Below are 12,205 nucleotides of genomic sequence, written 5' to 3'. Positions count from 1 at the left end.
CAAATAAATTTTCCTAAAGTACCAATCTTGATTATGCCAATGTTCCATTCTTAAAACATACAATGGCTCCCATTACTTATTGACTCATATACAAGTTTATTAGTTGACATTCAAGGCTCCTTACACAGAACTCCAATTTATTTTCCAATTTTTATTTCTTATGAATTTCACAATATAATTCCTTATTCCTTGTTCACTTTTGCTGTAGTAAAATTGAACTACTTGGTATTCATTCTAATACATTTTGTACTTTTTCATTTTTGTACATTTTTTAACATTCTCTCTTCCTAAGATGTCCTTATCCTCCTCACATATAACTACTTCCTATGAGAGGATTCTGGGAAGATGGTGGAGTAAATCAGAAAATTCCAACCTCTTCAGATTTATTCCACAAACAACACAAAGTGTACCTTGGGGCAAACACGGAAAGCTAAAAGCAAATAAAAGTTGAACTGAGGTACTCCTGGGACAACAGAACATCTAAAGAAAGATATTAGGAGGGAGGTTGTCCCTTGTGAAGTGTAAACATCTCCAGGCTAATTCTACTGAAAAAGCAAGAGGTGAGCCTTGAGGCTTGAGGCTAAAGTGAAGTTAAGTTAGGAGGTAGCTTTGGCTCTCCAGCCACAAGAACTTTCACCTCCCAGAGTTGGAGTCACAAGTATAAGTCAGGAAGCTCTGTTAATAAGTAACACTAGGACCAGTTGTGCTGCCAAGACTCTGCCCTGGGTGAGAAGGAATTAACAGTTAGTGCAGAAGCAGTAGGGCGAGAACAGTGCTGGCTGTAGAAACTTACAGGAGAATAGAATTTTTGGTTTGCAGTTCTAGACCAGAAGAAAGAACTATAGAAGGACCTGAGGCCAGAGACATTATCTTCCCTCCACACACAGAGGCCTAGAGATGAATACACTAACAAGAAGAAAGAAAGGAAGAAAGGAAAGAAAGAAGGAAGGAAGGAAAGAAAAAAGAAAAAAGGAACAAAGGAAGGGAAAAGGTGGGAAGAGAGGAAGGGAGGAAAGGAGGTAGGGAAGAAGGGGAGGAAGGAGAGAAAAAGGAAGAGAGAAGAAGGAGGGAAGGAAGGAAAGGAAAAAAGGAAAAGCAAAGGGGGAAGAACCCAAATATAGACAGTTAGTATGGGAATAGAGAAGACTGAGGTTCATTTTCAGAGGAGGATATGGAAGTTTAAAAAAAAAAAAAAAGGCTCTTCTACCTCCAAGGAGTAATGTCAATTGGTTATCTGCCCAAAAAGAATTCATAGGAGAATTTAAAAAGACCTTAAAAATAAAATGAAAGAGACTGAGGAAAAACTAAAAAGAACAATAACAAAAACAAGAAGGAGAAGGAGAAAGAGAAAGAGAAGGAAGAGGAGGAGGAGGAGAAAAATCCAAGAAAAATAAGATTACATAAAGAAAGTCAACCAACCTTAAAAAGGAGGTACAGCATTTTAAGGAAGAAAATAACTTCTTGAAAACTAGAATTGCACAAGGGGAAGCCTTGTGAAGTGATAAAAGACCAAGAAATAATAAAAGAAAATATAAAGAATAAAAAATAGAAGTGAAGAAGTGAATATAAGATATCTCATAAGAAAAACAACAGATCTGGAAAACAGATTAAGGAAAGAAAACATAAAAAAATTTAGATAACTTGGAAGCTATGACCAAAAAAAGAGTCTTAACATTTTAATACAAGAAATAATTAAAGAAAAATGTCTCAAAACGGTAGAACCAGAGGGGAAAGTAGAAATAGGAAGGGAAAAAAATCTACTGATCATCATATGAAAAAGATCCTATAAGGAAATTCTACAAGAACTCATAACTAAATTCCAAACAACCCATATCTAGGAGAAGATATTATGAGCAACAAAAATAAAACAATTCAAACATGATAGAATCACAATTGGAATCACACAAGATCTAGCAGCAGCTACCTTAAAAGACCACAGATCTTAGAATAGTATATATTGAAGAGCAAAAGAACTAGGGCTGTGGCTGAAAATATCATGCCCAGCAAAGTTAAGCATCATCTTGAATGGAAAAAAAAATATTCAATGACTTGTCAGACTTTCAAGATTTTGTTGTAAAAAGACCTGAATTTAATAGAAAATTTGATATATAAGATTCAAGAGAGATATCAGGTAAATATCAAAGATTAATTTGAAGGGACTCAATAAGGACAAACTTTATACTTTATATATGAAATTGTAAACTACATGTCTAATATTATCATAAATAAGTGGGTAGTTGGGATAGATCTGAGTATGATATGATTCCAAAAAGCAAAACTATATAGGAAAGGTAAAAAGAGCAATTCAATTATACAAATGAAGTGCAAGAGCAAGACCTGACACAGAGGAATTAGATGAGGAAGGAAGGCTGATAGTTATGGAATCCTACTAACAATGGGAATGGACTAAAGAGGAAATAAAATATACATATATATGTGTGTGTGTGTGTGTGTGTGTGTGTGTGTGTACATAAAAGTCTTCTAAATTTATTAAGAAATAAGAGGAAGAAGGAATAAAATAAGGGGGAATGTATAGAATAGTGTGTAGATTAATGGGAATGGGATAAGGTGTATGGATTCACAGGAATTGGATAAAAAGAGAGAGAAAACATGGGAGAAAGGGTGGGGGGAAAGAATAAAGGAGAGATCCTGGGCTGGGAGTGAGGGAGGTTGTAGATTAAGCAATAGCAAGGCAAGGTAGTGTATAGAAGTAAACTAGAGAAGTCAATAGGGATAGGAAACAAACACACAAACATAAAATGATCAGGAGTTGAATTTGTTAGGCAAAAAAGGAGAGATAGTAATAATTTATCTCAGACAAAGTTAAAGTTAAAATAGATTCAATCAAATGAGAAAAATAGGGAAATTATACTATATGCCAATCATATTAATCAATATTGTTTTTCAGACTATTTAAAACAACTAGAAATTACAGAGTTGGAATATTATTGTGGTGTAGGAAATGAATAGATGGACTTCAAAAAATATGGAAAGACTTGGATTTATGAAGGGTGATCCTCATCTACCTTCAGAGAAACAGAACAAATAAGCATAATATATCCTTATATAGACATTATATGAATGTATACATATACATATGAGTATGGTTATAAATATTTATGTATATATATGTGTATGATTATATATCTATAATCTGTATGTATATACAAATATATCTGTGCTTAACTGTATACTTATTGGGGGAGGTTGAGGGGAGAGAAGAGGGGGGAAAATAAAAAGAGAGAGCATAGCAGAAAAAAAAAAGGGAAAGCCTACAAGGAATCAAAGTAAAGATGGACTGTACCTACTACAAGGGATAGTATTTATTGTTAATTCTTTATTGAAATGAAAATTTATTGTTTCATATTTTGAATCCTCTTATATTCTGCTATGCACATGACAATGTTTTTTTTTTTTCTTTTTCTATTTTGTATTTAAGTTTTAAATAAATAAATACATAAAAAAACAATTCCAATCCTAGATCTTCAAGGCTCGGTTCAAATGCTCTCCACAAAGCCTTCCTTACCTCCTCCCCAACTGGAGCCTATTTTCTCCTTCTTTCTAATATAACACTTAGCACTTCTCTTATTTTTCAACCTATATTATAATGACCTAAAATAGCAAATACTTTTGTGATGCTTTGAGGTTTACCAAGTACTTCTATATATGTTACCACATTTGATTCTCCCAATAACCCTATGGGTTGAAATTATTATTATCCCTATTTAACAGGTGAATAAATTGAAGATTAGAAAGATGAATTGACTTGCCCATGACCTCAATGTTAGTAACTGTCAGAGGCAGAATTCAAACCTGGGATCTTTGCTCTCTCTAAATCTATACTGAAAGTCTTAAGAGTATTACCTCTGCCTACTGAAAGTTGTAGTTTCCTTCAAGATTCAACTCAGGCATCACTTTCCTTCTGTGTCATTTCTTGGTCTTCTCCCCCCACCCCTTCAGATGCCTTCTTCTCCAGAGTTACCTTGTTATCTATCATATATAAGTGAAATAACAGGTCTAGTCCACATATATACACATAGATATGTATATACACATACATGTATATATGCATATATCGTTTATAAACCTATATGTGAACACATATTATTTCCCTTGTGAGAATATAAGCTAAGGCAAAGATTTTGTTCTTTGTTCTTTAGCAAAATACCTGACTGTGAAGATCGTGTATTTTTAAATGGACAGGAGACAGGAATTCAGGTTAGGGGAAAACCGTCAGTCTTTATTCTCAGTGAAGAAGGATCGGAGGTGGAAGAGAATCGGCAATAGCAATGTGTGCAGCTGAGTCAAGAAGCTAGCTAGACCAGCAGCCACACAACCAGCAGCTCGGAGTCTCGAACTCAGGCCCCATCTCTCCCAGCTTCTCTTCCTGTCTCTCTCTCTCTGCCTCCACCCACCAAAATCGTCATTTCCTATACAACACATCAGGACTTGCACGGAGAGTGGGCAGGGACCATTCTTTATCCAATCATGTATATTAATAGAGTATAGCCCAATTACTATTTAGCCTCATGTACTTGGGACCTCAGTGCATCAACTCAAACCTCAGCCCATTACACCTGACAAATAAAAAGAAGGCAATACATATTTAATGATTGATTGGTCAAATTGTAGCCTGAGGTACTGAGAATCAGAGTGAGGATTTGAAGCCAGATCCTCCAGACTCAGAGGTCAGCTTCTTTTTATTCCCCCCAATGCCATTTGGATCACACAGCTAGTAAGTGACAGGTGTCTGAGACCAAATTTGAACTCAAATCCTCCTGACTTCAGAGCTCTATCTCAGTGGTTCTCAAACTCTTTTTCTCAGTATCTTTATGGTATTAAAACTATTGAGAATATATCCAAAGAGTTTTTGTTTATATGGGTTATATAATAGATATTTATCATAAATAGAAAAAAAACTAATTTTGAATTTGTAGACACTCTGAAAGGATTTCAGAGACCCTCTAGGATTCACTGCACCACACTTTGAGAACCACTGTGCCATCTAGCTGCCCACAATTTTTTTGGCAAGGGAATTGGGGTTAAGTGATTTGTCCAGAGTCACACAGCTAGTTACATATCAAGTACCTAAGGCTATATTTGAACTCAGGTTCTCCTGACTTCAGGGCTAGGGCACCACCCAACTGAATAGTGCTTTCTTTCCCACTTCGTCCCTCAACTACTAATATTTATATTTTGGAGTTAGCAGGCAAATCCTGAAACTTATGAGTTCTGATATCTCATGGTGCTTATCAGACCCTGGCTGGATTTTATCATTTGTGGGGACAATGATAGAACCTTGGAACGCAGGAGCCTGCAGCTTCATCCGTGACATGTCTCAGTTCAACCCTGAGACCATTCTGAAGGTAAGAAGAATAAATCTTCACCCTAACTGACCCACTGTCCCCCACAGGAATACTTCAGCCATGTAGTTCATTGAACTAACAATACCTTTGAAGCCAGAGGTGATTGATAAGTCATTTTTCAGCTGTGTCTAACTTTTTGTGACTCCATTCAAGGTTTTCTCAGCAAAAATATTGTAATGGTTTGCCATTTCCTTCTACAGTTCATTTTACAGATAAGGAAACTGAGGCAAAAAGGCTTAAGTGGCTTGTCCAGGGTCACAAAACTAGTGAGTATCTGAGGTCATATTTGAACTCATGAAGATAAGTCTTCCTGACTCTAAAACCAGTGTTCTATCCACCACATCACCTAGTTGCCTTGCCACTGAGCTTTACTTCCTCATCTAAAAAATGAAGACAATAGACTAAATGGCCTCTAAGGTCCTTTCTAGCTTTTCATCCACTTCCCTATTATCTTATTTTGAATCTTTGCTGTCTTTGTGACATTAAGCAAGTCATTTCACTTATGTGGAACTCAGTAGCTAGGATATATGGATGTTCAGAGCAGACTAGCACCTCTGATGTGAGGATCACATTTACTCATCTGGACCAGAACACTCAAAAAAAATTTTTTTGTTTGATGAAAATTATGGGAAAATTCAGAAGCTGCTAAATGAAAAATGAAAAGTCCACAGGATTTACCAGAAGAATAGTTTATTTATCTCTAAGAAGAATAGTTTATTTATCTCTAACTCCATCAAAAGTAAAGTACAAGCAAAAAAAAAAAAATAGAGAGATATTGGTTCAATAAATTCTTGGTTCAATAAAAAGGCAAATTAAATTCATAGTAACCATTCATAGTTTTTATGATGCACTGAAGGCTATTTGTGAGCCAATGTCCTAGGTACATCTCAAATACTCAGTGTTGATAAAGTCACATTGATTAATGATAAAAAGATGGATGAACACTCCCATAGTGTTGTCAACAGACTATCACCAATCAATGCTGATACCACTGACCTCTCAGGCTTTTCTCCTGATTCTATTCCAGCTAAGATTTACTTAGCTTATCTGCTGCTCATACAAAAAAGCTGGCTGAAATTTTCCAGGTTATAAGCAAGTGGAGTTTATCCCTTGAGGTTCAAGAATCCCTCCACTGTCCATCTCTATAAAGGAAAAAGAAATAAAAAAATAAAAAAGTAATACTGTGACAGTCACAGGTGTGTCTCTCTCAGTCATTGCTGGCAAGATTCTGGCCAGAGTTCTCTTAATAAGCTGATCCTTCACCTGGAAAATGGTTTTCTACATGATCTTCTACAAGTCTTCATGCCTGACAATATAAAACTCTTTAATCAATGAGTGTTATATACAGACCTCTGCTCTCCTGGCATTTCTTCTGGAGTTGTCGAGCAGGAAATATATTGTTCCTTGGCTCTTTCTGAAGCCACTATAGCTCTTGGGTAGATGACCTGTGACTGTCAAACTCTATTGCAAAAAGCACAAATCCAATGGGCTGGCCACAGTGTTAAAATACCAAACAATCATTTGCCTAAATAACTATTTTATGGAAAACTCACACAAAGCAAGTGCTCACATAAAGGTCAGAAGAGACAATACAAGAATATTCTAAAAGTCTCTAAAGAATCTTGTAATCGATTGCATGACATGGAGAATACTAGCACAAGACCACCCAGAATGGAATACCCATATCAAAGAAGGCACTGTGCTCTGAGCAAAGCAGAATTGTAGTAGTTTAAAGAATGTGAGATATGCAAATTTAGAGTCATCTCCGTTCCAAAATTTCACAAGAACTATTTGTGCCTGACCTGTGGTAAAGCCTTACAAGTTAGTATTGGTCTGATCAATCATAGTGAGACACATTGTACTTTGACCCCAACATAGTGATGTCATTTTGGTACTCTTTTAGAATAAAGGACAACTACCAGCTAACCAGGCCAGGCACTAGCACATATTTTCCAAATATTACCTCATTTGATCCTCACAACAGTTCTATAAGGTAGATGCTATTTTTCTTCCCATTTTAGTATTAAGATGTTAAGTGACTTATGCAGGGTCATACAGCTAGTAAGTGTCTGAGGATGGATTATCCACTCAACCATTCATCCCTTGTAATATGTCTTCCTTCCCAAACTCATACTGAAATTGTTCTCTCCAAAGTCACTAATGACCACCTAATCACAAAGTTTAATATGCTTTTTCTAGTGCTTTGACTTATATGCTTCTCTAGACAGTTAATTATCTTCTTATTGAAATTTCTCCTACTTTAACTTCCATAGAAACCTTAACTGATTATTTCTTGCCAGTCTTTTTCAATGGTTTTTATGCCCCCTAAACATTGTTGTGCTATTCCAGATCCTTTTCTTTCTTTACATTATCCCCTTTAACAATTTATTTTCCTTCTTAGCTCCAATGATCACTCCTTTCCAGATAACTCCAAAATGTACATCAACAACCCTGATCCCTCTACTGTGCTCTTGACCTATATTTCCTACTGTCTGTTAAACATTTCCAACTGAATGTTCTGCCAACACTGAATAAGTCTAAAACCAAATGTTCCCTTACCCTTCAAACTAGCTCTTCTCCCTATTTATTCCGCCACACCCATCCACCCTTCTCTTAAGAAATGACACTCATCCTCTCCATCTCATCTTTGACTCTTCCCTTGAATTTATCTCCCCGCCCCCATGTTCAGCCTTTTTGATTTCACATCTTCTAGATTAATTCTTTGTGTTTTCTGTCCCTGCCAATGAGAATGACCTTTGCATTGGAAATGACAGAACAATGAATAACAGGAAGTTAATGCTAAAGATAAGCAAGGTAAGAAAGTACCCAGTTGCTCTGAAAGAATTAGCAAGTGCAACTTGTAGAACCACCCCCAGTGATCTATATAAAATCATAGGAAATGACAAAATTGTCACAAAAAGTAGTCAAACACAGATGTGGTCCTGATTTTCAAAAAAGGGAAGATAATAGAAGGTACAACTATAGGCCAGTGAACTTGATTTCAAGTCCTGAAAAAACTCCAGAGCAAAATCATTAAAGAGACAAATGACAGCTATTTAGAAAAGAAAAGAAGTAATTACCAAAAACTACCATTACTGCTGAGTTACAAAGCTGGGGGATTTTTGATATAGAGACTTTAATAATAATATATAGCTAATATTTACCAAGTACTTATTATATACCAGACACTGTGCTAAGGACTTTATAAATATCATCTCATTGTATGCTCATAACAACCATGAGAAATAGGTCTTATTATTATGCCCATTTTACAGATAAGGAAACTGAAGCAAATAGAGGTTAAGTGATTTGCCTGGAGTCATAAAACTAGGAAATATCTGAGGCTAAATTTGAACTAAAGTCTTCCTGCCTCCCAGCCCATTATTCTATTCACTGTACCACTTAGCTGCCACTGGACAGAATCTTTTTTTTTTTTTTATTCTGAAAAGACTTTATTTCAATTTGTAATTTTGAATTATCAGTAACTATAAATGAAAAGAACCAATATTTTACTTTTAGAGTAATGGAAAATTCTTTCATTTTAAAGATTTTAATCAACAGAAATAATAGTAACATAGAGGTTGTTGCTTCTTTTTTTTTTTTAAATAGCCTTTTATTTATAGGTTATATGTATGGGTAACTTTACAGCATTGACAATTGCCTCTTGTTCCAATTTTTCCCCTCCTTCCCCCCACCTCCTCCCCCAGATGGCAGGATGACCAGTAGATGTTAAATATATTAAAATATAAATTAGATACACAATAAGTATACATGACCAAACCGTTATTTTGCTGTACAAAAAGAATCGGACTCTGAAATATTGTACAATTAGCTTGTGAAGGAAATAAAAAATGCAGGTGGGCAAAAATATAGGGATTGGGAATTCAATGTAATGGTTTTTAGTCATCTCCCAGAATTCTTTCACTGGGCATAACTGGTTCAGTTCATTACTGCTCCATTGGAACTGATTTGGTTTATCTCATTGCTGAGGATGGCCAGGTCCATCAGAATTGGTCATCATATAGTATTGTTGTTGAAGTATATAGTGTGGACAGAATCTAATAAAGTAGAATTCAAAAGCCATGAATGCAAATTCATATACTTTGGGTCCAAAAAAAACCAATCTCACAATGGAATAAGTAGTTATGGTTAAACAGATTTGTTTATTTAAAAGATCTGGGAGTTTGGGGAGACTGCAAGTTCATTACAATTAAACAATGTGTTGAGGCATTACCACATGTAATGTGGTATAAATTCTATACTTCATTGAGAGCAGTATCCTTCCAGAAGAAGGTAATAATAGTCTCTTTGCTTTCTGCCTTTTTCAGACTTCTTTTGGTATATTGGATGCATTTCTGGACATGTTTTAAGCTGGAGTGTGTCCAGAGGAAGCAGCCAAGACAATAAATGGTTTTGAGATAGGTCAGGAAATTGGAGGCATATGATACTTATGATCAAGTATTTGATGAAAACTTGTCAATCACATTTGTTTCATTTGGCCCCTGAAGGCAGAACAGGAAAAGTAAATAAAAGAGACAATGAGATAAAGAGACTTGATTTCAGAAAAAAAATTTCCTCACAAAAGCTGTCCCAAAGTAGAATAAACTGTCTCCAAGTAAAGGCAAAATAACTACTTTTTAGATACAACATAATGGGGATTTCAATTGTATTTGGTTGGGCTAGTGACTTCTGAGGTCCTTTATCACTCCCAAATCTCATGAAAGTAACACATATCTGTAATATCTTTAGATCTCATCTCTTCTTCTACATTTCCTTTAATTTCTTTTTCTTTTATTGCTAAAGCTGGCATTTCTAATACAATACTGAATAGTAACAAGAATAGGTAGGGGGCAACCTTGTTTTACCCCTGATCTTATTGGGAATGGTTCTGGTTTCTACCCATTACATATGATGCTTGCTAATGGTTTTAGATAGATAATACTGATTATTTTAAGGAAAACTCCATTTATTCCTATGCTCTCTAGTGTTTTTAATAGAAATGGGTATTGGGTTTTGTCTAATACTTTTCCTCTGCATTTCCACTACTACTCCCCTAATTATCTCTCAACTCAGATTAATGAAGTAACCTCCTAACTGATTTCTCTACCTCCAATCTCTTCTCCAATCCATTCTACATAATCAACTGCCAGATTACTCTTTCTAAAGACCAGTTATGATATTGTTTCCCTGTTCAAAAACATTTCAATATCTCCTTACTGATTAAAGTACAAATTTTGACCCAGTCTTTTTTTTTACATCATCAAAAGATTTTTAATATGCAGTATGGTTCCCTTTTGCTACAATTACTTATTTTACCTGATTTGACATGGTATTCAAAGTATTTTTGCACAAATTCCTTAATACTTAATCATGAAATTTACTTATACTTTGAGGCAGTTTAATGGTACAGTAAATATAGTTCTGGGTTTAAAGACAGGAAGAACTGAGTTCAAATTTGGTCTCAGAAATTTATTACATGATCCTAGGTAAATTACTTAACCTCTGTTTGGTTCAGTTTCCTCAACTGTAAGATGGAGGTAATTATTAAACTATTATTAGCCCCTATCTCCCAGGGCTTTGTGAAGATCAAATGGGGTTATATTTGCTTAACATCATAAATGGCACATGATAGGTACTATATAAGTGTTTTCTCTCTTTTCTCCCCCATTTATTATATTGAATAGTAAGTTTATCTTTTTGATTTTCTAGCCTTGATTATAGCACAGAGATTTTTCCATAGAGTTTAAAATCAGGTAAATTTCCAGGTCATTGAAGAATGTTTATCCTCCTAACTTGGATAAATATCTTAACCTTTTCTTATGTTTGTCAAGTAAAAGACTGTGTTGCAGTATTCCCTCTACATTAGAGAATTTCTATAATTCTTGAAAACTTTTGCTTCTCAATATATCAATATATTTATCAGATTTCATTATTCCATAAATAGGAATAAGACTTCCAGGCACGTTGGAAGGAAAAAAAATTCCCCAAACATTTTTTAGCGTGTATGTTTTACAATCTAATGAAGGTATGTAGGTATTACAGGTTCATTTGGACTTTGATTAGTAGTTCTGTTATAACCTTGAAGGGAAAAATCAGTTTCTTCAGTAAAAATTACCTTTCTCCAGTCTTCGTAGTCCAGTTTTCATATTGTCTTGCTCATGGAAAATTATTTAGTTTAATATTTTTTCACAACAACAATAGCAGTGTTTATTTTTTTTTTGAGTTTTCTATTTTCAATTTCAAGGAGCCTATCTTATGCTAGAATCAAGATCCTAAAATTGTTTTTGTATCGTAGTCCCCTTGAGGATTCTAAGTCTGTGGATTGCTACTCAGAAGAATGTTTTTAAATGTATAAGATAAAATACAAAGTATTACAAAGGAAATCAATATTATTGAAATATAGTTATTAAAATATAGTTCATTTATACAATATTGTAGGCTCTTTATAAAAATAGAACAAATTGTATTGTATATTATGTATAATTTCACTTTATAATAATATGTAATATAATATATATATTATAGTATAAAACAATATAATATAGTATATGATGATGATTATTTATTAATATATTTTTGTGATATATTTTGGAATATCATGTAAATAAGCATATAATATATGTGATATAGTCTATATAATTTTAAAGCATATGAATATATATATATATATATATAATGTATGTGTGTGTGTGTTCACAGATGCCCAATTTAAGAACCCCGATGTAGAAGAATAAATAACAACCCATCTAGCTGGTTGGCCAGTTTTCAAGACTATCCTGAGTTAGATGCCAGCCTTCTTTTCAAAATTTAATCAGTAAAACCAGAATACTCAAACCAGA

At 34.4% G+C, this 12,205-nt stretch overlaps 1 protein-coding gene across 6 annotated transcripts in view; it reads left to right on the top strand.

Annotated features, from left to right (window-relative positions):
* LOC100932766 (acyl-CoA synthetase medium chain family member 1) overlaps positions 1-12,205 on the top strand; it is a 119,797-nt gene that overhangs the window by 19,653 nt on the left and 87,939 nt on the right. For 5 of the 6 annotated variants that reach the window (XM_031942472.1, XM_031942468.1, XM_031942461.1 and 2 more), the window contains exon 6: positions 5,207-5,366. In XM_031942472.1, the coding sequence (XP_031798332.1) occupies positions 5,207-5,366 (160 nt within the window). Of the gene's footprint in view, positions 1-5,206; positions 5,367-12,205 lie in introns of those variants that run through there. The other variant, XM_031942475.1, reaches the window with a different exon arrangement.

Source organism: Sarcophilus harrisii, chromosome 1 (assembly GCF_902635505.1).
Source record: "Sarcophilus harrisii chromosome 1, mSarHar1.11, whole genome shotgun sequence".
Lineage (NCBI taxonomy): Eukaryota > Metazoa > Chordata > Mammalia > Dasyuromorphia > Dasyuridae > Sarcophilus > Sarcophilus harrisii.
Note: the sequence above shows the minus strand (reverse complement) of the source record. Positions and strands in the feature narration are given on the sequence as shown.